This window comes from Lonchura striata, chromosome 20, assembly GCF_046129695.1.
Source record: "Lonchura striata isolate bLonStr1 chromosome 20, bLonStr1.mat, whole genome shotgun sequence".
NCBI lineage: Eukaryota > Metazoa > Chordata > Aves > Passeriformes > Estrildidae > Lonchura > Lonchura striata.
This window is the reverse complement of record NC_134622.1, coordinates 1,577,181-1,602,750: the sequence shown is the minus strand read 5'-3', so window position 1 is coordinate 1,602,750 and position 25,570 is coordinate 1,577,181. Positions and strand designations below refer to the sequence as shown.

The 25,570-nt window shown below is 48.5% G+C and overlaps 1 protein-coding gene across 3 annotated transcripts in view; it reads right to left on the bottom strand.

Annotated features, from left to right (window-relative positions):
• Positions 1 to 25,570, bottom strand: part of LOC110472027 (S-adenosyl-L-methionine-dependent tRNA 4-demethylwyosine synthase TYW1) — a 95,378-nt gene that overhangs the window by 69,439 nt on the left and 369 nt on the right. For 2 of the 3 annotated variants that reach the window (XM_077787468.1, XM_077787466.1), the window contains exons 2-9: positions 24,309 to 24,434; positions 24,000 to 24,148; positions 23,224 to 23,364; positions 22,583 to 22,684; positions 21,505 to 21,699; positions 19,869 to 20,150; positions 18,307 to 18,414; positions 7,469 to 7,556 (exon numbers count right to left, since the gene is read on the bottom strand). In XM_077787468.1, the coding sequence (XP_077643594.1) occupies positions 7,469 to 7,556; positions 18,307 to 18,414; positions 19,869 to 20,150; positions 21,505 to 21,699; positions 22,583 to 22,684; positions 23,224 to 23,364; positions 24,000 to 24,134 (1,051 nt within the window). In that variant the 5' untranslated portion in view covers positions 24,135 to 24,148; positions 24,309 to 24,434. Of the gene's footprint in view, positions 1 to 7,468; positions 7,557 to 18,306; positions 18,415 to 19,868; positions 20,151 to 21,504; positions 21,700 to 22,582; positions 22,685 to 23,223; positions 23,365 to 23,999; positions 24,167 to 24,308; positions 24,435 to 25,570 lie in introns of all 3 variants that reach the window. The other variant, XM_077787467.1, reaches the window with a different exon arrangement.

Below are 25,570 nucleotides of genomic sequence, written 5' to 3'. Positions count from 1 at the left end.
GGGGTGGGAATGCCAGGAGCTACCACAAATTCCAGCCTCCACAGCTGATCATAAGACACCTCCAGGATTCTCAAAACCTGGCGTTTCCCTTTGACTCAGATGTGTCTTTTAATCCAAGAGCACCTTTCCCTCTGAAGCACAGGACTATAAAAACTCCCACAGCCAAAGGCACCATTTCCTGTCCAGTGATGGAAACATTTGCCAGAAACAGCCTCAGAGAGCACTGCCACTCCCACCTGTACCAACACCAGAGAAAGGCAGCAGAGCCTTCTGTACCTGGCCCCTTTGTCCAAAAGCACCACCAAGGCAGAGCATTCCCACAAAGGGATCCGTGGACTGGTTTGGGTTGGAAGATCAAAGATCAATCAATCCAACTGGTGATTCAACCATTCCCATGGGAATGCTCCCCACTGCCAGAGAGCAGGGATGGATGGGATATTGGGAATTAGGAATTGTTCCCTGTGAGGGTGGCACAGGGTGCCCAGAGCAGCAGTGGCTGCTCCTGGATCCCTGGCAGTGCCCAAGGCCAGGCTGGAGACATTGCAGCTTGGGGCACTCTGGGACAGTGGAAGATGTCTCTGGCCAGGGCAGGGGGTGAGATGAGATGAGCTTTAAGGTCCTTTCCAACCAAAACCAGTCTGGGACTCTGCAATTCTTTATTCACAGAAAAACTCAAGAAATCTGCAAGCACTTGGTGTTTTTAAGAGCTGTTCCTCAGTGTCAGCTTTGGCTGAAGTCTGGAATGGGAGGTTCCACCTGCACAAGTCTCCTCCTGAAGCACCCAGAACACACCAAAGGTAACACACAGAACTGCTGACTGCTATGAGCTGCATCTCTTTTCTGTTCTGTTTTCCTGAGACACTTTTCAGTCATTCATGGCACATTCACTTCTCCACATTTCCATTTGCCTGAACTGTCCCCTTGTGTGGGGCAAGTGTCACATTACAAAGAAAGGACAGCAAATTTTATCCTTGCCTGAACATATCCTGTACTTTGTTCCAGCTTAGACTTAATTTCAAAGCCCAATACTCCCCAAAGCCCTGCCAAAACCTAAAACAAATCAAAAAAGGATGCACTTCAAATATAAATGTGTTTATTTTTATTTTCCTCTTTGTCATACATTCTACCAGCTCTGGTAACACATGAGAGAAGAACCAGACCCCTAAATGTGATTTATCGATCTCCTCTGCTCCTGCTCAGGTGCTGCAGCTGTGGCAGCACATCAGAATTGCAGTCAGCTCTCCACCAGCTCCTGGCAGCTCTCACACAGTGGGGCTTAAGCATCTTCTGCTGCCTGAATCCCTTCCTTTTACCTCTGTGTTTGCCCTTCATTTACTGACATTTCCTAAAGAATTGATCTCTGTGCCTGGGCATGGTCACTATATTTATTCTGCTCACCACAAGTAATTTGTTAGCTAGCAAAGTAATTTTTAATCTGCCCACAGCCGGTATTTGATTTCTGTAGCACATTCTGGGGACTGCACCAGTATCACCAATCCCAGAGCCAGCTGTGGGCTGCTAGTGCCACCTGGAGTTAAACAGCTCCTCCCAAAGCCTGCCAGATCCCAAACTCTGGAGCACAGAGCCTGCAAAGCACCCAGCCAGCAGCACAGGACATTTCAGAGGCTCAGCACAAAGAGCCAAGCTGAGCTGGGCACAAGAGCTGCAGGAACTGGGAACCTCAGCCCAAGAAGGGCCAGCAAAAGCCACCAAAGCTTTTAGAAACCTGAACTCCAGGCTGGTAAGCACTTGAAAAGCCCAGTCTTCAGTCAGCCTCTTGCCTGCCTTTCCCCACTAAAAAACACAGGCCAAACCACAGATTTAGCACAAAGTCAGAGCACGACAGTTTAACTGGCTGCTGAAGCCCAGACTATTTCTTAATGCACCACTTGTCTTTGCAGACAAGTAAAATAGAGGTGTCCTGGGCACCCTGGGGCTAAATTGTAGCCTTCCTTAACCAGTAAGGACAGAACCAACTGGACTGCAGCAAAACTATCCTTGTGGGACAGAATAATTTATCCAATGTCAGCAGGGTCAGCCTTTGGCATCATTAACCCATTCCCAGAGTGCTGCCAGACAGGAAGAGCAGGGATTTGTTTGGCCCTCTTACAGCAGGAGAGAGCAAAACAAAGAGCATGGCAGAAACACAGTGTGAGCAGCTTAAGAAATCCAGGAATGGTCTGACCTGAAGGAACCTAAAACCCATGCAGTGCCACCCCCTGCCATGGGCAGGGACCCCTCCCACTGTCCCAGGCTGCTCCCAGCCCTGTCCAGCCTGGCCTTGGGCACTGCCAGGGATCCAGGGGCAGCCACAGCTGCTCTGGGCACCTGTGCCAGGGCCTGCCCAGCCTCCCAGGGAACAATTCCTAATTCCCAATATCCCATCTACCCTGTCCTCTGGCAGTGGGGAGCCTCCTCAGCAAACATTCAGCTCTCAGGGCTTTGGGCTCACTGCTCCTGTTCCATTCCTGCCCCATTAAAGGAAGCGCATCAGAGCTGACCTGGGGCTGCTGAACAACCCCTGTGACATGCCAGGGCTGATGGAGGTGTCTGGCACTGAGACTCATCATGTCTGATCCCCAAATAGCTCAGGCAGGCAGTGAACAATTCCTCTCCCAGCTGCCAGCATCCAGCAGGATGTGGCTGGCTTCAGTCAGACCATCAGCGTCAATAAAACATTTGGCAAATCCAGGAGCAGCTGTGACTGATGATGCCACCAACCCCAGCAGAGCACAAAGTCCTGGTCAGCCCCTGAGTCATGAACAGCCTGACTGGAAGGGAGCACAGGGATCATCCAGTGCAGCCCTGGCCCTGCACAGACACCCCAACAACCCCACTTGTGCATTCCTGGAGCTCTGGCAGCCTCGGGGCCGTGCCCATTCCCTGGGGAGCCTGGGCAGTGCCCAGCACCCTCTGGGGGAAGAACCTTTCCCTAAAATCCAACCTGACCCTCTCATGACACACTGAAGGATGTTTTGGATTTTTTGTTTGTTTTACAGAAAAAGAAAACCCTACTGTGTTTTTCTACTTTCATCTTTCCTATTGAAACAGCAGCTCCAGACTCCCTCACCAAGGATTTAAATGTACTTCCTGAGAAATCAGGAACACTGGAAAGGCTCATGAGTCCTTCACCCTATATTAAATCCTTCTGGCACCCAGGCCAAGCAAAAGCAACTTTCAGCCCAAAAGGGATTGTGTCAAAAATTTACAAGCAACCCCAAAAAGCAAATGTGGAATTGGGCTGTATTCACCAAGCACCACAGGAAATGTGAACATGGAAAGCTTGTTTCTACTTTCAGTTTATTTCATTTCTTTTTGGCTACACAGAATGACTGAAGCACTACCAGGAGCTCTGCAAACCCAACTAACAACGACTGCCAGCCTCTCCACAGTGCATTGGCACTCACCAAAGCCTCAGAGCTGTGCTGCTGTTTCAGGTGGAGCTGGGCACTGATGGAAATGGAATTGGAATTGTCTTGCCTCTGCCTGGGACTTTCAAAAGCAGCTCTTGCTGAGAACCTGCTATCAAGGTATCTTGCTGTTATCAAGGTACCTGCAAGCAGGCAGCTTCAAGGGTTCATACCTCTGCAGCCCAATGGGGAGGCTAAATTTAGCCAATTTAGCCAATGCCAGGGCTAAAATAAAAACCTTTGCTTAAGCACTGCTCCCTTTACCTCGAGGAAGGTAAATTGCTTTGAAGGTGAATCCACAGTGAATCCATAGTCTGAGGAGATGCTGCTCCAAGGAAAACCTCTTGTTATGCAACTGCAGTATCAAAGAACAGCTCTCCCTGAACCACTAATACTCATTTTCCTTCTCTTGGGCTAATTATGCCCTCAGGGATACTCTTGAAAAGACACTGAGCCTACACCCAAATAAACCAGTTGGTGGAAAATAAATGAGATAATCTTTTGACTACACTGCACTTGTTATTTTAGGGAGAATGATGCTGAGGGAAGAAGGGAATTGTTTTATTTCTGTAGCCACAAAAGCCTTTCTGGTGTGTTATTTACAGGGAAAAATGTTATATGACATAAAAAAAAAACCCACAATGCAGTTTCTCTTTCTTACAGTTGAGTGACCACTGAAGAATTTGGTGAGAGCAGAGGAGGGAGAGCTGGGAGAGGCAGCTGGGATGTGAGGACACAACAGTTTAGAGTCTTTGAAAATGCAGATTTATGTAAGCAGATCCTACCAGTGGCTCCAATACTGGCACTACCATGAGCACTGCAGGAAGGGAAAATGTGGACCCGCTTGTCTGGATAACAAATTCCTGTCCTTGGAGTGTCACAAGGAAATCAGAGCTCTGTGGGGAGCCTTCTTAGAGTCAAAAGAATTATGGCAGAAAGACTTTCCAAATGGCCACTTTGTACAAGAGCACAGTTCCATTCACACCCAAACTCAAATGAGGAGGGACTGGTTGTTGGAACTTAGGTTTGGTTTAGGGGTTCTGTCTAGTGGTAAAGTCTTTCTTCTAACATGTGCTTTTAAAGAAAACTTAGCAGTTTCTTGTTGTTTGGTCTCAAGGTAGTTTATTGTAAGCTATTTAAAAGAGTGTCTTTTTTGGCTATTGTGGTTTGGTTAGCAGCTTAGGCAGAGGCACACATACTCTTTATACCCTCTCTGACTGCTGTCTTTTTCTTCCCTCCCCCCAATTTTGGGCTGTTGCTATTTTTTATACGGTATATTATGTGATAAATGTTTATAGTTTTTTTTTAATATCTATTACTTATATTAAATGGTGGTTTTTTATTTTAAACTAATCTGTGAGTGTTAACATTATTAAGAACATGGAGGTAAGGAAGAAGAAAGAGGAGGAACAGGACTGGCTTACATTCTTTTATTTTAAAACTTTTGACTTTTACATATAAAGTAAAAACCCCCCTGTATAGGTGTCAAAATTTTCTTGTATAATACTAAAAAATTTTTCTTTCTATTTTGTAATTATTTTTACTGTAATATCTAACTTTTGTGACTTCTTGTTTTTCTTGTAAAGTTAGTAAATTATTCCATGGCTCAAACTCAAAATCACAGCTGTTTCCAGCTGCCTGCCAGGATCTCAAATGCTTCTGACCTGGGCCTGGAACCTCCAGAAATGTCTGAGGGACATTTTGAGTTCCAGCAACTGGTGAGACCAAACCAAAGGGAAATGCTCCAACCACCACACAGAACACAGGGCAGGGCCAGCACAGAGCACTGCCCCCATCCCCTGCTTTCTTTAGTAATAACTAAATATATGAATGTGAGAAACTGCATTGACTTGTTTGTTCATCAAAAGTATGAAATTAGGATAAAAGGGGGGGAAGTCGGGACATGGAATTTGCAGGCTGGACTGGTAACCACAAACAAAGATTGTGAAAGATTTTGCAGGACTGGCTGGAACTGATAACCGCAGTGGAAACCCATTGTTGCTGAAAACTGATAAACCACAGTGGAAGGAGACACACCACCCCACTTGTGAAATCCATTGTTTTTGGGACTGATAACCACGGTGGAACGAGACTCACCACCCCCACTCATGCAAGATAAAAAGGGACTGAAGAGAAGGAAAGGGTGTCAGCTTTTGGTGGAGCCAGGCTCCCAGCTGAACCCAGCGCTGTTTTGCTTGCTATCGCTTGCTGTAATTAATAAAATTATTAATTGATCTTAAAAGGCTGAATCAAATTATTCGCCTCAACTTATAACATGAATACATAAAAACAGAAGGCTACTACCTTAAACACAAAATCAAGTAAAATATAAATACAATGCAGTCAAATACATGACAAACAAACCCAAAGTAACTGCCACCACACCATACCTTCAGGGATGAGACTGAAAAGATGGACTGGTCCAAGGACTGCACTGGCCCCAGCCAGCAGCAGCTCCCTGAGGGCCATGAGGAGAAGGCAAAGTCTCTGCCACTCCTTGTTGAGCCCTTGGGTCATTCCTCACACTTTGCTTCCCAGCTGTGCCAAGGCTGATGCCAACCCAGTGACCAAAGCTGGCAGCCATAGGCTGGGCAGAACACTGGGCACTGCAAAGCTCAGGCCAAAGGGCAGCTGAGCCCTGGGGCCAGCAGGGCTGGGCTGCACAGCTGGACTGGCCCAGCCCTCAGTGATGCAGGGGCATTCTCAGGAGCTTCCAGGGCAGCCCCATCCCTAGAAGTGCTGAATAATTGTGATGTGGCTCTTGAGGTCACGGCTTAGTGTTCAACATGGGCGTGATGTTGCATTGGTGGTTGAACTTGATCTTAAAGACCTTTTGCAACCTTAACAATGCCATTATTACGCTGATTTAGCAGCAAACACTCCACCCCAAGAGAGAAAAGAAACCAGACCAAACTCCCCTTTAGTCTCCATGTAAGCAGCAATGGGAAGCTCACATCAGCCTCCTCCTGGCTCTGCCACTCCCAGCTGAGGCTCCTGAACTGCAGGGCTCAGTCTGGCTCCCCTCAGGCTGGTCCTTTGCTTTAAAGAAAGACATGAAATTCACTCTAACTGCTCTCATTGGAGAGCTGCTGATCTAAACATCTACTGGATGGTTAAAATTAGTTTGAACTAATTCCTTTTCTGGAAACAGTGTTTCAGCAACAAATCAGAGTTTGAAACGGAGATAAAAGCAAGGGACAAAGTTGCAAAACAGATGCAAAGTTGATCATTAAACACTCCCTGACAAACCTACACTGCGGGAGCAGCAGTGTGGGACCATGGGCACATCTCTCAAGCTGCCCCAGCAGATACATTCAACCATGGGAGCTCCAGGCACTGCATGAGGAGCTGCAGCAGAGTGTCCTGGGGGCCAGGAGGGCCACTGGGATCATCAGGAAGAGCATTCCCAGCAAGTCAGGGAGTGATCCTGCCCCTCTGCTCAGGCCTGGTGAGGCACCACTGCTGCAGGGCTGTGCCCAATTCTGGGCTCCACAGCTCAAGAAAGACCAGCAGCTCCTGGAGAGGGTCCAGTGGAGGCCAGAAGGATGATCTGGGGTCAGGAGAGACTGTGGGAGCTGGGCCTGGTCAGTCTGGAGAAGGGAAGGCTGAGAGGAATCCCATCAATCCATAAAATATCCCCAGGGGTATCAGAGGGTTGTACCAGGCTCCGTTCAGTGGTGCCAGTGACAGGATGAGGAGCAAGAGCCATGAACTAAACCACAACAAATTCCATCTTCACCTGAGGAAAAACTTCTTCCCACAGAGTGCAGAGCTCTGGAACAGCTGCCCAGAGTAGGCTGGAGTCTCCCTCTATGGCCACATCCCAAACCCCCTGGGACACATTCCTGTGCCACCTGCCTTGGTGCTGTGGGACTGGGTGATCTCCAGAGGCTCTTCCAGCCCCAGCCATTCCGTGTGTCCTGTCCTGTCTGTGGGTCAGGCCTGCCATGAGAGCCCAGGGCAGCCCCTCAGCCACACAGAACCCCTCTCCCACTGCTCTGCTCAAAGCCAGCTCCAAGGCTCCAAGCTGTGCCCCAGCTGCTCTGGCAAAGCCTCACCTTGTTTAGTGAGAGCCTCCCTCAGGGCTGGGGTGATCATCTCTCTCCTCTCAGCTCCAGCAGCTCCTTCCTGCAGCTCCTGCTCTCTCTGTTGGAAGAATTACAGGGAATTACAGCCAGTTAGAGCCAGGCCTCACCTCCAACACTGGGGCACACCTGCTGGATTGACTCAAGCCAAGTGCCACACAGCAATTCCTCTCATCCTGCATCTCATCCTTCTTCCCAGCAGTGACTTAGGGCAGTAAACTGGAAAAGAAATACCCCCCAGAACACCAGTTTTGTCCCACTGACACAGCAATAAAATTCCCAAGGATATTTTAACAACCAGGGAGTGAAATCTCATCCAAGAGCAACTCCAGGTTTTAAGCCCCAATGTTTCATGAGTGCACAATAACCAAACCAGTGTGTGCCTGGAGTGCCACTGCTTGGGAGAGCTCAGGGAGCACAACCAGGAGTTCACAGAGCAGCTGCTGGAGCAGCAGCCACCTGCACCACCAAAATTCAGCCACAGCAAAGGCCTGCAGGAAAATGCTGCTCCCCCTGTGCTGCCCACAGCAACCCATGAAGGTCTGGCTTCCAGCTGCTTCCACACACAGCTAAGCCCTGAGCAGGAGTTGCAGATATTGAGATAAAGTCATAGGAGGAGAAGCAAACCCTGGCACGTAACAAGTGGTGACTCCCCTGCTGTGTGAGTGTCACTGCTGAGACTTTATGGGTATTCATTGTTTCATGTCTGCACAAAGAAGCATCAAAGTGGAAATAATTACTTGGATATTTCATGCAACTTGTAATCTGTCAGTCCTTTATGGCTTTCATTGAAGGAGTTATAGATAAACAACAAAAACCAGCAGAGGACATTTTGTCTTGACAACATTGAGGCTATTTTGCATCCAAGCCTCTTTTGTGCCAAAGCCATGGAAAAGTTAATGGAAATGCTTTCAGTTTGAGTCTCCTCACCAACTGTCAGCATCACTAAGGAAACCAGTGCTCCTGACTTGCCAAACTGCTCTTCATAAACAGGGAGAGGAGTCTGGCTGCTCCTGCACATAAACAGACTGCTTCTGTACCTGAGCAACAGCTCAGAAAATAAAAGGTGCCTCCAAAGAAAAATAAATTTGAATATTAAAACCCCCACACACAGAAGTTCAAGGACAAAACAGAGCTCCTAATAAACACTTGAGAAGGAAATAGGAGAGTAAAACATTTAGTGACAGAGATTATTACCTTCCCTACTCATTTTGGATAAAACTGCCCACAGCCTCAGGGATGTTGTTCAGAAATGTATTTTTCAACAACCAGTGCCACAACATGGTCCTTTCTGAAGGAGAAAGCTGTATCCACCCTCTACTTCCTTCCATTCAGCTTCCTGAGCCTTTAGGCAGGACTTCATTGGTTTCTCTAACACATCAAAACTCTCCTGGAAGCCTACATCTAATAATTAATTGCCATTTAGTGGGTTTTAAAGCTCATTTATTGAGCCTTGATCTTAATTTATCAGCAAGACTCTTCAACAGTAAAATATTAATATTGCTGGGAAAGCTTCATGCATAAGGAAGGACGGAGATAATAGATAAAAAACTTCATCTTCCAAGTGCTAAATAAAGAGCTTGTCCTGCCACAAGGCATCACTTAACCTAGGCCACAGGCAAGGCCCTACCTTAGCACAGACTGAGACCTGGGCTAGAGGAAGGAAGCCCTGCCCATGGCAGGCAAGGGGAACTGGAGGAGCTTTAGGGTCCCTTTCCACCCAAATCACTCCCTGATCCTGTGATTTGGGAACCCCTCAGAGTCCTGAGCAGGATTTAAACCTCCTGGTCTGTGCTTTACCATCTCAGGCCAGGCCAATCCTCCCAGAAGAGCTAAATCTCCACTATGGAGCACATCCTAATATTAAAAACGCAGTCATTGAATTAACTACAAATTAGAGATCCCATCCAAGAAAGCCTCTAAACAAAGTCCTTCTGCATGTAAAACATTTGCATTTCTACCTGCCCGTCACTGCAGCACCTGAGAAAAGCACTTCAATAGAACAACATCCAATTCCTACGTGACAGGGCAGAAATACAGTTCAATTATGATTTTTCCCTCACAGGGAGGATCACAATTCTCCCTGCCCAGACCCCGATGTGAGAGCCTGTAAACAAAACCATGCTTTGTTTTTCCCTGTCCTGCAATACTTGATTTGTTCACTTTGGCAGGGCACTGGCTGCACGTACTCCTGGTAGGAAATGGAATTCACTGCACAGGCATTTTCACTTCTTTGCTTAATAAACCTTTCAGATCTGTTATTGAGGGTTGGAGAGGAGGGGAAAAAAGTTAACTTTGCCCAGAGGAAACTTCTCCAGTTGTGGTGATTTAGTAGAAAGCCCTGCAGTAAATCCAAGGCAAATCATTGTCTTTCCATAACAAATCAAGCAAGCAGTGACAAGAGCCAGCTTTTTAGGCCCATGTAATACTTCACTGCCAAAAACTGGAGGTGCAGCTCACAAAGAAGTGGGCTCAGAGATGAGGAGAACCTCTGGATACACCCCAATTCCTTGGAAGGCTCAGCAGGCTGGAGGGGTTTGGTTGTGGATAAAGCCAGCTGAACCTCTGCAGCACCCTTCCCTTTCCCTCTCACACAAGCAGCACAACAGGCAGAGGCAGCACATTCCCAAGGCAAGGAAAACACAATTTCCATGCACCAAGATTCCCTGCCCCAGGACAAATCCCAGTGCCAGTGTTTCAAAGGGTTTCCTCCAAATCTTCCAAACTTAGCCCCAGCCACCCCCAAAGGTGGCCACCAGGATGTGCTACTGCCGTTTGTCCTTCCTGCAGTGCCCTCTCCAGGATGGCCAGGTGCCTGACACCTCCCTGTTTCCCACTTTATCCATCAAGCACTCTTCAAAGTGATCAATGCAGGGGGGAAAGAATAAAAAAAGACACTGAAACTCCACACAGAGGCAGAGAAGGTTGTGGCTGGTCAGACTCAGGAAGAGGAGGTTGTGTGGAGACCTCAGAGCACCTGCCAAGGTCTGGAGGGGCTACAGGAGCCTGCATCAGGAACTGGAGTGACAAAACAAGGAATAACAGGTTCAATCTGACAGAGGGAAAGCTGCAGTTCAATATAAGGAGACATTATTTCCTGTGAGGATGGGCAGGCCCTGGCATGGGGTGCTCAGAGCAGCTCTGGCTGTCCCTGGATCCCTGGAAATGTCCAAGGCCAGGCTGGACAGGGCTTGGAGCAGCCTGGGATAGTGGAAGGTGTCCCTGTCCATGGAACAAGATGAGCTTTAAGGTCCCTTCAAACCCAAACCATTCTATGATTCTCTAAATTAACTGCATTTAGCACTTTTAGCCTCATGGCTCTATTTACTGATGTGCCATGGCAGGGAAAAAAAAAAAAACCTCCCCTAAAAGATTTTATTCTCAGAAAAAAATTTACACCCAATTATGACTCAACTTCTTTCCTGCCTAACCTCTCAGTGGTCAGACAAAGGGAAGCCCTGGCCTTGCCATGATTTACAGCCTCATCCACCTACAAGCTCCAGGATCTTTTCCCAAATGAAAAGCATTAAAGCAAAGAGGAACATACCAGGGCTGGAGCCAGCACTAACAGAACAGCACTGAGGGAACGCTGGCCAGGTTGTCAGAAAAAGCTGCCTGGCAAGAAGGATTAGCAACACTTGCCCAGGAGCTGAGGAATGAACTATTAAAGTTCATGAATTGCATGAACGAGAGTTAAACTTCACAGAGCAGAGCTCTGGAAGCAATGCCCCAGGGGCAGCAGGACAGTCAGCAATGCTGGCAGTTCCTCCCCTCCTCAGCCTCCTCTGGCAGGGGCACCAGAGACAGGACCCACATGGGGATCTGGGGAGCTAGTGGGACCCCAGGCTGACCGTAGGAATGGCACTCCTTTCCTTACAAAACAACCTTCCTGGAGGGCCGAAATACATGGGAAAACAGAGATAGGGAGCCCACTCCACAAAGACGCCTCTGAACACGAGCACAGGAGCAGAGGGTGCACTCTGGGGACCACCCTCCTGCAGGAACACAGCTGTGGCTGTCACAATTCAGCTGTGACAGGCAGAGACAGAGCTGCAATCTGCTGAGCCCAGGGATGAACACCCCGTCAATCCCACAGCACCCTGGCCCTCGCTGCTGTCAGTCACCAGCAGAGACAGCCTGGAGCTCCTGCAGCAGAGGAGAGCTGAGAACTCTGAGTGAGCGAGCTGTGAACCAGCTAACAGCCCAATAGACAGCAAATCTTATTAAAAACAGCTGCCAGAGCCTACATAATCACAGGCTATACACCCACCCCAGCACTGCCCAGTGGAGCACAAAGGCTGAGAGCAGCACAAGCAGTGAGAGGGGAACAGGGCAATGAAGCACCTGGCCATGACTGAAACATCAGCTGCCTGGGGCACAAGGGAAAATTGGGGCAGGTGCTCTCAAAAAGGGCCCTAAAGTCACAGAATCGTGGAATGGATCAAGAAGGACCCCAAAGCTCACCCTGTATGGCAGGGACACCTCCCACTGTCCCAGGCTGCTCCCAGTCCTGTCCAGCCTGGCCTTGGGCATTGCCAGGGATCCAGGGGCAGCCACAGCTGCTCTGGGCACCTGTGCCAGGGCCTGCCCACCCTCCCAGGGAACAATACCCCATCCATCCCTGCCTCTGGCAGTGGGGAGCCATTCCCCATGTCCTGGCACTCCATCCTCCTTGTAGGCTCCCTTCAAAATCGGGAAGGCCCCTGAGAAGTTCTGTCTGATACCAAAAAAAACCCAAATTCAGAAACAGGACTTTTCTCTCAAAGTAGAAACCCCTGTGAATTTTAAACAAGGAGGTGGAATCCCCATCTCCCTCCCTATGCTGTAGGATACAGAAGGTCCCTGGTGTTGTCCTGAGGCAGCAGCTCCCAGCTAAACAAAGGAAAACAGACCTGCTGCTTCATCCTCATGGAGGGAATTTTCCATTTCCTTTTGTCTGAAAAGTCAGTGCTGAGATTTCTGGACATTTACAGCATTTAAATCCCAAACTCCTGCACACAAGCAGTGACAGGAGCTTATGCTGCCATCCAAGTGCATCAGCCTGAAAGGGCACTGAGCATCTTCCTTGAAATGCAGAGGCAAAAATGATCCCACCAAAGTCACTTTCTCACAGATTCAACATCAGCTCAAGTCCTGAAGGACAAGAAACCTCCCAGGTCACAACTTTCCAATGTATCTGGAGGGCTGCACAGGGGGTTCAGAGTGCTGCACTGAGCTCCAGCAGCACTACTCTGCTGTAGGACAGCTTTTACAAGGTGCTGCTGAAGCACAGCTTCAACTCACACACTGCTGACGGCCCCTGCCAGAGTTTGTTTGATTTGGGAGACTTCCTTGGACAAGCCAGGAAGAAGATTGATTTTGAAAGGCACCAAAGGAGTCAAAACTAACAATGTGTCTGTGTCCAACCAAAAGGCACTGCTTATACTTGAAAACTGAGCCATATTTTCACGTTTTCTTTCTTTTGTGCTACGAAAATGCCAACTGAAGCCCAGTTAACACAGTTTCACAAGTGTCCCAAATGCCCAAATTCAAACCAGTAAGATTTTCCATTCAGTCTTTTCTGCTCTCTCACACAGAACAGGCAGCACACAACCTTCCACACTCTTGCCATCTTCTGCAGTTTCTTTTTTAAACAGATCTGTAAAGACTTCTCCACTCCTTTCCTCTCCATGAGTTCAGGACTAAAAGGAAATTTAATATTTAATTTCAACAGCAATTTTTCAAGTGGTCAAAAAAAACCACAGAATCCTGGAATGGTTTGGGTTAGAAGGGACTTTAAAGTCCATCCAGTGCCACCCCTGCCATGGGCAGGGACCCCTCCCACTGTCCCAGGCTGCTCCCAGTCCTGTCCAGCCTGGCCTTGGGCACTGCCAGGGATCCAGGGGCAGCCACAGCTGCTCTGGGCACCTGTGCCAGGGCCTGCCCACCCTGCCAGGGAACAATTCCTGCCCAATATCCCATCCATGCCTGCCCTCTGGCAGTGGGAGCCATTCCCTTGTCCTGTTCCTCCATCCCTTGTCCCCAGTCCCTCTCCAGCTCTCCTGGAGCCTCTTTAGGCTCTGGAAGAGCTCTGGGCTCTGCCTGGAGCTTCTCCTCTCCAGGTGAGCACTCCCAGCTCTGCCAGCCTGGCTCCAGAGCAGAGAGGCTGTGCTGCACTGATTTGCAAAATTTCAGGAAGTCTGCTCAAATCTGTCATTAGAAAAGTAGGAGACTTAAAAAACGCACAGCAAAAAGAAAACCACCTGAGAAATGGAGCACAAAGTTGGTGAGAAATGGTGAACAGGAGAGCTGGGCTGCTGCAGGGTCAGTCCTGACCATCTCCACCAAAGGACGTGGTCAGGAAAAGGCTGCAAATCAATACTCAGAGCTCTCAAATACTTTTACCAAGGAAGTCACTGCCACGCCACATGTTAGAGACTGCAGACTGCACATCCAGACACAGGTTACAATAAAGTTATTTTTGGGGGGGGGGGTTTCTTTGCCTTTTATCTCTCACAAGCCTCACTCAGAAAATGCCTCAAGATCTCTTATAATTTTGTTTAGCAATTGTAATCCTTTCCCTTAGCCAAGGTTTAGAGAAAAAAGATTTGAACCCAGGAAAGGAGAAGGGCAAAGTGTCCCTATGGCAAATCCTGCTGTTAATGACAGAAGTAGTCCCCAAGAAGTAATTTAATTTCTTAAGGCTCATTTTAAAATGTAGACTCACATTGTATTCTGAGCCACAGTAGCACAGGTCAGAATCTGGCCCAGAGCAGCTACTGCAGATAAGGGCACATTTTTCATAAAGAAATCCTTCACCCATTAAAAGCCAAAGCTTTTGGAGCTGTCCACGTCAGTTTTAACTGCAAGTTACATACTCAAATTTTGTTCCATTTGGTTAACATATCATTGACTAGTCTTTCCTCCTTTCAAAAGTTCCTAGCTGTAGCAGAAAGTTGCACACGATCCTTGGTCTGTAAACCTAAGGCATTAAATGCCTCACTGCCCACTGCCCCACTCCAACCAAACCCAGCTTCCTTAAGAGTTCTTTCACCCAAGGCCTGCAAGGTTTGGGCTTCCACAGCAGCCCCAGGCACCAAGAGCTCCCGGGAAATGCTGGAAGGGGTGGGATTTACAATGGCTAACCCAGGGGGACTTTTCAGGGACCAAAGGGGCCCAGGGACACAGAGGGACACAAACCAAACACACTGGGGCAGGGTTTGGCTCCTGGAAACTCTCAGTGTGCTCCTATCAATCCCTCTCTCTTTCCATTGCAAATAGCCTGTCAGCATCATTACACTCCTTATTGTAGAAAACATGAGCATTAATCTCAAAATTGCATCAACAAATATGCCCATTTGACTGCTTCCAAACCCATCAAACAAAGAATCAGGACATTATTATTGCTATTACTCATGCCTGAAGTTTAGAAATGTGAAGGTTAATAAAGTCATTCTGTTCCCTGGGAATGAGTGTAGATGGATCTGTCCTTTCAGCTGATCTCCCAGCTGGGGGAGATAATCCACACTAAGAACTGGTGTCCCTGTTATTAATGGCACCTTGCAGGCCACAAACACCATCAAAGTTAATTTTCCCTGACAAACCCACATCAAAGGAGGAACTCTAGAGGAAAGGCAAAGTGTGCCACAACCACAAAACTCCAAAGTCTACCTCGTTCTTAAATTCATTAAAAGCCATCAGCACATATAATGAGATTTGGTAAACTCATGTGGAATTTGCTGTTGGATCAGCTACCAGATAACATACTTGAATATATTACCAATATCTACCCAACCTTGTGTCAGTTTGGGCTCAGACTCAGTGTGCCGAAGGCACCATCACCATGAGCTGTGTAACTTCACACTCAGCAGCTCTTCAAAAATCCATCTTTTCCCTAACTCAGTTTGTAATAGCTATAATTCAACCTGGCAGAGAGGTTCTGGCATTCCCCTGGAACTCCTGAATCCATCTGCCTGGTCCACATGGCTGCAGGAATCCAGTACCTGCTTCAAGCCCTTTGACAATACTTTACAAACCTGCAGAATATGGGGGGGAAAGCTGTAAGACAATCTCAGCCTTGACTTCCATCAAGGCAAACAACAAAAGGCAGATGTAAAATGAAATTAAGATGACCAGCAGAGATGTGAGCAAGGATTTATTAGATTTCTCCACAGCCTCACTCTGCCATCCCAGAAAAGGCAGGACAATAAGGAATTCCAACTATCTGTGCCAGCACAGCTGCCTTACCTACTAGTAAGTCTCACAAGAGCCAATCCATGCAGAAGAGATGAAAGCTGGACACAAAACCATTCCAAATTAACTACAGTGCACAAGGCAGAACCTGCTGTTCCACATCCCATAGGCAGAGGGGTGAATACCCAACAATGACACCCATAGAACTCCTGCTGGAGAGCATCAGGCACATTCCTGACCCAAGGAACTCTGAGGAAGAAAAACTGTCTGTGACATAACCCTAAAGATATCCAAGTTCCTCTCAAGACTTGCTCACCTGTGTGTGAGCAGTTCAGATCTCAAAGCCCAGAGCGCTTGGCTGCGTGGACAAGGAGTTCTGGAGAACAGGTTAGGTCAGGGAAAACAACAGTGTCACACCCATTTTACACAGTTCAGCATTCCATGAGAGGGAAAATGGGTAAAATGGCCAAAGGCAGAATGACTCACCTGGTACAGGAAAACTCTCAGTGTAGACTCGGAGCCTAGAAAGGGGACAGGACTTAAACAGAGGTGCCCTTATGCACACTCAGAGTGAGCTCTCAGGCCCACACCAACACTTTCCCCCTCAGGATTTGATCTTCTGCAGGAGCAGTGTTCAGCTCTCACAGCAGAACAGCTCTGACAGCTCCTCCAAGGAAAAGGCTCAAAGGATCAACACCTGCAGGTTCCAGCTCCAGGTGAGTGTCTGTGTTTAGGCAGCAGCTGCCCCTCTGATCAGGGTGGCACTTGGGACACAGCCACAACAACCTGATCTGCAGAGTCACAGCTACTGCAGAACAGGATTACATCCAACACCCAGACCTCTCCTGGCTCCAGCAGAGCACCAGGAAGGCTGAGGAGAAAGCAGTTTGGATCCTGCCTCAGCCAAGGCACAGACAGCAGTGAACTTTCTCTGCCTGTACAAACCCACACCACACTGACCTCAGCACTGACTTCTTCCAGTGAACAGCAGAAAGTATTTTATTGCTATGCTCATGTTTTATTTGTAAACTGGCCTATGACAGGTGGTTTTCCTGGGTTATGCTGCTCCTCGATCGTGACGTTGCTATATTCTGTCAGTCAGGGAAAGCTCAATGCCCAATTCTTCACACGACCGCTGGCTGTCACCACTGCCCGGCAGAGCTGGAGCACCGCCCAGGAGCTGCCGCACACCCCGCTCCCTTTTGGCCGCTGACCTCTAGTGGCGAGCACAGGAGAGAGGAGACAGGAACAACGTTCATGTTCTCCACGAGGAACCGCGGTCCTTTCTCGCTCTGAAAGGGAGCCAGAAGGTTCCCCAGCCTTCCCTCACGGGCTGCGGTGCACAGGCCGATCCCGGCTCCGGGGCAGAGCCCTCTCACAGCAGCCAGCCTTGCCCCATCACTGGGGCTCCTCTCCTCACAGAGCTGGCTACAAACAGCAGCGTTTGATTTACCTCCTTCCCCTCCCTAAGGGGAGGAACAGAGATCCCGTGCTCCCCTTGCAAGCTCCTGCCCTCCAAGCACACACACTCCTGTGAGCCACAGCCTGGCTTCAGGTAGCCCAGCAGTGCCACCTCAGCTCAGACCACCGATGACATTGCTGTATTTTCACAGAGTCACAGAGCAGCTTGGATTGGCAGGGACCTGAGACCATCTCATTCCACATCACTTCCACAGGCAGGGACACCTCCCACCGTCCCAGGCTGCTCCAAACCCCATCCAGCCTGGCCTTGGGCACTGCCAGGGATCCAGGGGCAGCCACAGCTGCTCTGGGCACCCCATGCCAGGGCCTGATTTTGGGAAACAGCTGTGAAAAGCCCCACAGTGCAGACACACCCAAGGTAGGGAAGGTGTGATTACAGAGAGGTCGGTTTGGTGAGAAGGGCATGGACAGCACCATGCAAAGGTCCCTGAGAGCAAAGGGGGTCAGCAGATGGGCTCAGAGCACATCACAGGCCACCACCCTGACCAACAACTGCTCAGCCAGCAAAGGCTGGGGAGCACAGCAAGGCCCTGCAGCTGTTCCTCTCCCTATTGCTTGGTATGAGCGAGGCGAGTGTGACACATCCCTGTTCAGACTGAGCACAGGAAAGGGACACCAACAGAACCACTGGGAACAGGACCCAGCAAAAGCCTGGGATGGAGCAGGAACTGGGGCTGGGTGACATGCCCAGTGTCTGAAACACAGACTTCACCCCAGGGCAGCAGTATCAAGGAAAGGTGCTCTGGCAGCTGGGTGCTCCTGCTGCATCTGCAGCTCTGCCCCTGTCCTCACACCTGCATTTCAGTGACAACCCACAGGCAGTACAGGAACAGGACTTGTGTTCAGCCACTGCACTGGGAATCTCAAGTGCAGTCAGATCCAGTGATAGCTCTGCAAGTAGATCTTCCTTTAGACTGGAAGTCACAGGTTACCGCTGCAGCATTTGCTTGGTAAGCAAGCCACAGAGTCAGTCTGTGACTACACCAAACACATCTCCAAAGATGTTCTTTTTGGCAACAGGTGTGCTTCAACAGCTCGTATTTTACTCTCCCTTTAACCAAACCCTACAAATTCAAATCCAATCAGTTCTATTTTAATCAATCAAGATGCCCAGTTTACAAGACCTGACCATTCCACACCCCCTCTAACAGCAGTACCTTTGCTTTCTTCATGTAGCCCATGACATTGCCAAGATCTTCAACATCAACTACAGAATCTGTGCCTCCAGCTTCCTCCTCACTACTGGTTTCAAAGAATTCCTCTGCCTATGGGAGAGAGCAGAGAAAAAAACATTAAGCATTTATCTCACTGGTAAATATAAGACTAAGCTAACCAGTGCAATGAGCTTTCCTCATCAGTGAAGACCACTCAAGTAATAGCCTACCAAAACCTGTAGGACAGAAATAGAACCCTGAACCCCTTTAAACCCAAGTGCCTTGCTGATAGCAAGATTTATTCCTCCTGTTCTGCAGCAGCCAGCACTCCCAAACCCAGCCAGAAGAACCACTTACTTTCCTATAAAATTCAACCCAGCAATAACTTCCAACCCACAGTATATGGCTCGAGGGAGGATTAACGTGCCATAGCAGCTCTGGGTCTCGGACTGGAGAGCAATAGAAAGGATTTCTTAGTCCAAATCTGCAATCAATAAACACTCCAGAAAAGAGAAATGATTACAGGCAGACACACACAAAGAAGAAACAGGACTTGCTCAGGTAACACACTCCAGCTGCCTTTGGAAAACCCTGGGATGCAGGCAGAGCAGCTGAGCTTCACCAGGTTGAAGTGGAAGCAGGTTAGTGACTCATAGGGAACTGAAGGGTCCCCTTGGGCTTGGGACATGGCAAAGGCTCTGCTGAGAACCCAGCCTGGTTCCATGGAGCATATGTCCCAGCTCTCGGGGGTCTGGGGGTCGAGATAACCCCAAGATCATAAAAAGTCTTTTTCTCCCAGCCTGCACAGCCAAAGAAGTTGGAATGAGCAGGGTCGGCTTCTCAAGGTTGTTTATTTTCTCCTATCTCTAACATGCTTTCTCAAGGAGCTGCAGTCTGTCCAGCAGGTCAGTCTGTGACAGACTCCCACACCCTTGGGGTGATGTTACCATTTTATGCTAAAAACTATGTGTACTATGTTTACAATAACGTGCCAATATCTATCATTTATGTTGGACAGTGTGTCTCTACCTTAAACCAACATAAAAGTGTCACCATCACAGCAAGACATGGAGGGCAAGGAGGAGAAGAAGGTCAGGACACGCCCAAATCTCTCTCTCTCGTCCCCTTGAACCCCTTATTTTAAAACCCTAAAATTCTACTTTTTCACCCTGGGTTAATTCAACTACCACACTACTCAAACCCTTGTGGCTTGTAATTCCTCATACAAAGCTGGGCTGAAATCAAAGCCACAGGTGTTTTTGACTTTGTGCCAGGGTCTCAAGCCAGCCAGGGTAGCCAGAGGGATGTCCTGCGTTCCTACACCCAGCCAGGAGCAAGACTCCCTCATCACACAAATGCCATTGAGCCTGGGTCCATCACTAATCCTTTGGTCCTTCTTTCGGATGGCTCATTCTACTTGTTTTTGCCATGGGATCTCAGCTCTCTTCTCCCCCTGCTCCAGAACAAGTCTCAGGCTCCCACAGCAGCCCTCTGGACTGCAGGAAGAAGTGGAGAAGTCAAACAGTGCTCCAAATAAAATAAGGCCTCAAGGATTTTGGCTGTACCTCAGTGTTCTCCTGCTCCGACGTCCCATGTTCATGGTCTGAGCTTTCCTTGCTCTGCTTCCCTGAAGATTTGCACTTCCCCTTCTTGCACTTCCCACTGCAGGGCTTCTTTTCCCCTCTGCAGAGTGCCTGGAGCCGAGTCAGGAATTCGGCTTTCCAGGCCTCAAAGTCAGCCTCAATGCTGCCATGCTTGCTCTGGGCCACATTGCTGTCCCCCTCAGCCCGAGTCATGATCCTGCTGGCACTCAGCATCCACAGCCACCTGTCCATCCTCCTTCCAACCTAGGGCAGGAGGAAGGGTTGGAAAGGAAATTAAACCAGGACCAAGTACAAGCAGCCAACCAGAAAAGCAAGGATCAGCCCTGGGAAGAGCCAGTGAGCTGCATGGCACTGCAGGGTAAGGACCTGGGGAGTCCCTCGCAGGTGCTGGCTCAGCACAGACACAGGGCAGCCTAACCAGCACCACACCCCCTCAGACTCCACTGGAAAATCCCTCTGCCATCCATGGGGTGAAGGGATGGGCTCTGGGAACAGACTGCTCTGTGTGGTGCTTGTTGGTCAGAATGGCCACATGTGTGACACACTGCCCCAGCTCTGAACATAACCTGTGACAAGTGATGCCATTTTTCTGTGTGAGGTAAGACCAATGATCAGGCAGAGGTACTGCCACAGTTCACATCAGAGAATAAAAAGCTAAAACCCACATCATAAAAAAGAGCCACGTTTAGAAGGCAGCAGCTTACAGTGCTGTGCCCTCAGGTGACTGCAGAAAGCTTTTGAAGTTGGGAAACGATCTCCGTAAGGATTTACCAAATGTGTTACCACACCTCCCAGTGCCTGTGGGACTCATTTCCCATCTGAAATCCAACTGCTTCAAAGCTGAATTGCCCAGGTGGCCAAGAAGGCAAATGGCACTGGCTTGTACCAGCAATGGTGTGGGAGCAGGACCAGGGAGAGCAGTGACTGTCCCTCTGCAGCAGCACTGCTGAAGCACCTCCAGTGCTGGGGGTACTTTTGGGCCCCTCACCCCAAGAAAAACCTTGAGGGGCTGAAGTGTGTCCAGGGATGGGAACAGAGTTGGGAAGGAGCTGAGACCCAGGAGAGGCTGAGGCAGCTGGGAAGGGGCTCAGCCTGGAGAAAAGGAGGCTCAGGGGGACCTTGTGGCTCTGCACAGCTCCTGACAGGAGGGGACAGCCGGGGGGGTCGGGCTCTGCTCCAGGGAACAGGGACAGGAGGAGAGGGAACGGCCTCAGGCTCGGCCAGGGGAGGCTCAGGGTGGACACCAGCAGGAATTTCACCATGGAAAGGGTGCTTAGGCATTGGAAGGGGCTGCCCCAAGAGGTCTGGAGTCCCCATCCCTGGAAGTGCCAAGGGAAGGGCTGGATATGGCATTCAGCACTCTGGGCTGGGGACAAGGTGGGGATCAAGTACACAGTGGGTTCAGTGATCTTAGAGGCTTTTTCCAATCTCAATGGCTCTGATATTCTGCCCAAGCCCTAAACCCAGTGCCTCACCCAGTCAGCACAACAGCTGCAATTCCCACACAGACCACCAGCCTCATTTGGGTTTGATGCACTTCATGCAGCTGAGGCTGTTGAGGAGCAGAAGCCAAGCAGGGAGCTGGAGGGACACTCACTGTGTTGTAGTGATCCACATAGGCCGAGTTCCCCAGCCCGAACACGGCATATCTCAGGCCCTGCAGGAAGCTTTTCCCAACACGGAAATCATTGGCTGCCTCTTCCAGCCACTTGCAGAACCAGGCTGCGCTCTCCGGGGGCTGCCCCTCTGTGTAGGTGGCCACCAGGAACACACAGATGTTCCTGCTGCTTGTCTGGTCATACAAACAGGACAGGAGAAAAAAAAAAAAAAAATTACTGCATTTTCCAGAACCTTGTTTGAAAGCAAAGAGTCACAACACCCAGACACCTGGGAGAAATCAAAAGACAAGGCTGTCTCCTGCTGGGGTGGGATGGTGCAGGTGACAATCCCAAGGGTGCTGAACAATTTGCACAGTACCTTAAATTAACAGAGAGAGGTCAAGCTGAACAGGGACACAGTGACAGAGCAAAACTGGACATCCAGCCTCATCAGCAGCTTCCTGACCCAACTCCTTCATCAGGGAAGTACGCCATGGATAAATACTTCAAACTTCTTAATTTCACATTTACAGGTGTGTTAGGGGCAGTATCAAATGCTGGCAATTCATACTGATACCTGAAGGAATTCCCAGCATGTAGTTCCCACCAAAACTTTTTGTTAGGATTAATTAGAACTCTAAAGTAGCATCTATCAATACTGACGGAAGAAAAACCCATTAAGGATTACTCCACATAAATACACCTCACAAGGAGTTTCTATCTTAAAAGCCTCTAAAGGCTGCAGAGGCATTGCCACCTTCCTGCTCTGGTTCTGAAACCTGTCCAGGTGTACAGGGCACCTGGAGTAACCTCTCTCACCCAGCTCATCCCTGAGTTACAGAACTAGCTCATACAGAGTCACTGTCACAACAAAATGTCCAACCAGTGGTTCAAAATTCTCAAAATGTAGGTATTTTCTGCTGAGGACTGATGGGCTACATTTGCATAGGTAGAGAGGCAATTCAACACAAAGCTTGGGGGATTTCCAGAACAATAGGAGACGAATACAAGAAGGAAATAGCTTTGACAACCCCAGGAAAAACTTGTACTTGTTACTGGTGTTTATGCCATACCCACCTCCTCTGCTAAACCATCTTCTGGATCATAGTCTCCCATGTTAATGACTTCCACATGCAAATTAAGGGAAGTAACAGCTTCAGCCAGAACCTTGGCAAATCTCTGAATAAAGAAATATTGGAAGTTATCAATTACTTCAAGCCACACAAGCCCTGCTGTGCTCAGCCACAAGACTTCTCCCAGCACAGGAAGAATAATGACACAGGTGGCCTGGACAACTGGTACTGCAATTCCTCACATTAAAACAAAAATGGAGTACACTGGCTGAGAGTTACAACATTATAATGACTAATCACTTCACAGCTACACATACAAATTACATTTCTTCACAAGAAAGCATCAAACCCAGAATTTCTCTCTACAAAGCCTTGCTATAAAATTAAAATTATAGTGCAAGAGTGAACTTTTAGCTTTATAATCAACCTCTCCTGCACACCTTGCTTAAAGGAAGGAGGAAAATTGTTACTTTTATTTAATTTTTCATTTATCTTGCACATTGGGCAATGATTGTAACAAGCTAATCAATGTGCTGATGAACTCCCAGATCTGTACCCAAGGTAGTGTTTTAAGGCAAGCAACTTTCTCAGATCCCAACAATATTTCAAAGCAATTTCACAGATGCGCAATAAAAGTACAGATACCTTTGCTGTGCCAGTCTGAGAGCCATAGAAGATCTTCACTCCAGCAACATGGACCTCCTGTGCCTGATGGGGGGCACATCCATTTCCCAGTTTGTCTGATGTTCCCTCAGGGGAAGATGGATTCCTATGGGATTTCTCACCCTATGAAACAAGAGCTGTGTCACATGCAATCCCTTCTTCAAGGGCTGTCAAACCAAGAGCATTTAACATTCAAATCACGGGACCACTCTCAGTAACAGACAAAGCATTTTGGTTCCTCTGACACCCAAACAGACCAGGACCTGCTTTCCTGACCTAAGGCACGCTACAAATACCCACTTGTCCGGGTATTGATACAGCTGAACCTCCCAAGTCCTGCAGCAGATCTTTACCCACCTGCAGGAGGAGGTTTTCAACTCCTGAATGGCCTAATTCCCTCCCATCCCCAAAACAGCCCAACCCTGTCATTAGCATCGTGAAAACATGAAGGTGCAAACACTGGGCACAAGCAGAGGGGTTTACCTGGAGTGACAGAGCAATCCAGGGGAACACATTCCCCCAGGAACAGTGTGAGGAGTGTCCCGCTGAGCTCTGCCCCAACATCAGAGCAACAAGAGTATTAGTGACCCACAGACACAAATAAGCCAGGCCGAGGATCATAACCAGATAACCAAACTGCATTTGGGATTTGCAACACCCTCAGCAGGCCCACAGCAGGTGCCTTTAACCAGTCACTACTCACTTCCACCTAGGTTTTTGGGGTATTTTCAGAGAGAAGTGCTGACAGGCTCCATTACCTTCCTTTTGGTTCTGGTGGTGGTGAACTGAATGACAATCCAAAGGCTGATCCCAAAAGCAACAGCAGAATAGACGTAAAATCTGTGCAGCCATACGGACACCAGGCAAGTATAGAAGTAGCTCCACATATCCATTGAGACATCTAAATCTAAAATATCACAGATTCCTACAGAGTGAATATGGAATGAGCATACACAAAATAATCACAAAGTACCCACAGCCTCACACCATCAGCTATTGCCCAGGCTTTGCAGAAAACAGCTTCTGGCTAAAGACAAGGCACTAAAATTGAATCAAGAAGCATTCACCTCCTCAGGTGTGTCAGATGAGCTCCAAGCTAGGACTCCATACTGTCAGAGGGAAACTCTGGGTTTTTCCTTATAGGGCAGCACTGTTACAAGGAAAAGCAGAAAATACTTGTGCTGTCCAAGTGCCTGAAAGGAAAAAGATCTTATGAAACATCCAGTGGGTCATACTGGCTTTAGTTTTACACAATCCAAACAAATGCAGTTCTCTGGAATGAGAAAGCTCCAGTGCAAGGGGGAAATCACCCACACAGAAGAACTTTCTGCTGAACACAACCCTTGCTTACACACATTTGATGTCACTCTGATTACAAACAGAGCTTCAAGAGCAGACTGAATAATGGATTCAATTGGAAACACTTTCACAGAATTCTATTATGCAAGTGAAGCTTGATTTGGAACCACTGAGATGTTTTAGGTTGGTTCAGAACATTCAGGGCACAGTAAGCCAGGGTACAGCCAGGAAAGCACCTGCATGATATCTGCGAATATCTGTTTCATATGGAATATTCAGGCACTCCAACAAGGCTGGATTGTGATACTTATTGACTGAGGAACACAGCTGACACCCTTCTACTGTGATCTGCAGCTTGGATCTTGTTTTTGCAGATATCAGTTGAGAGCACAAAATCCAAGTATTCCAAGAGGCTGGAAACTCATACTGGCTGGTACTCAGGTTACCAGACCATAAGGATAAGAAGAGGGCCTTAAGCAGCAACACTAAGACTCACAAAAGTGAAGGATCAAGAGCACTTGCTCAGTGTTCCCAGTCTTACCCAAACCAGCTATAGGGATTCCCTTAACCTCTATATAACTTCCTCAAATGCAACACATGCTACACATATTCAAGAGAATTTTAGCTCCAGAACAGGCACACACACACGTGCTCACTATTATCCCCTACACAACTACACAACCCCCTTATGGTTATCACCCCACAAACACACACCCCAGCCCTTCACCCTCGTGGTTATTCCTCCTTACACGGTTAATGCCCCTCTCTCCCCCAAATACCCCTCACGGTTATCACCCCACCACCCTCACAATCATTAAACACCCCCACCTCAGAGCTACCACTTATGGTTAATAAATCCCCCCACGGTCATTACCCTCACCCTCTCACAGCTATATCCGCTCACAGACGCGGTTATTACATCCCCTCACCGTTATTAGCCATGCACACTTTATCATCCCGCAAACTCGGTTATTAGCCCATAGACACATCATCATCCCACAAACTCGGTTAGTAGCCCACACACGCGGTT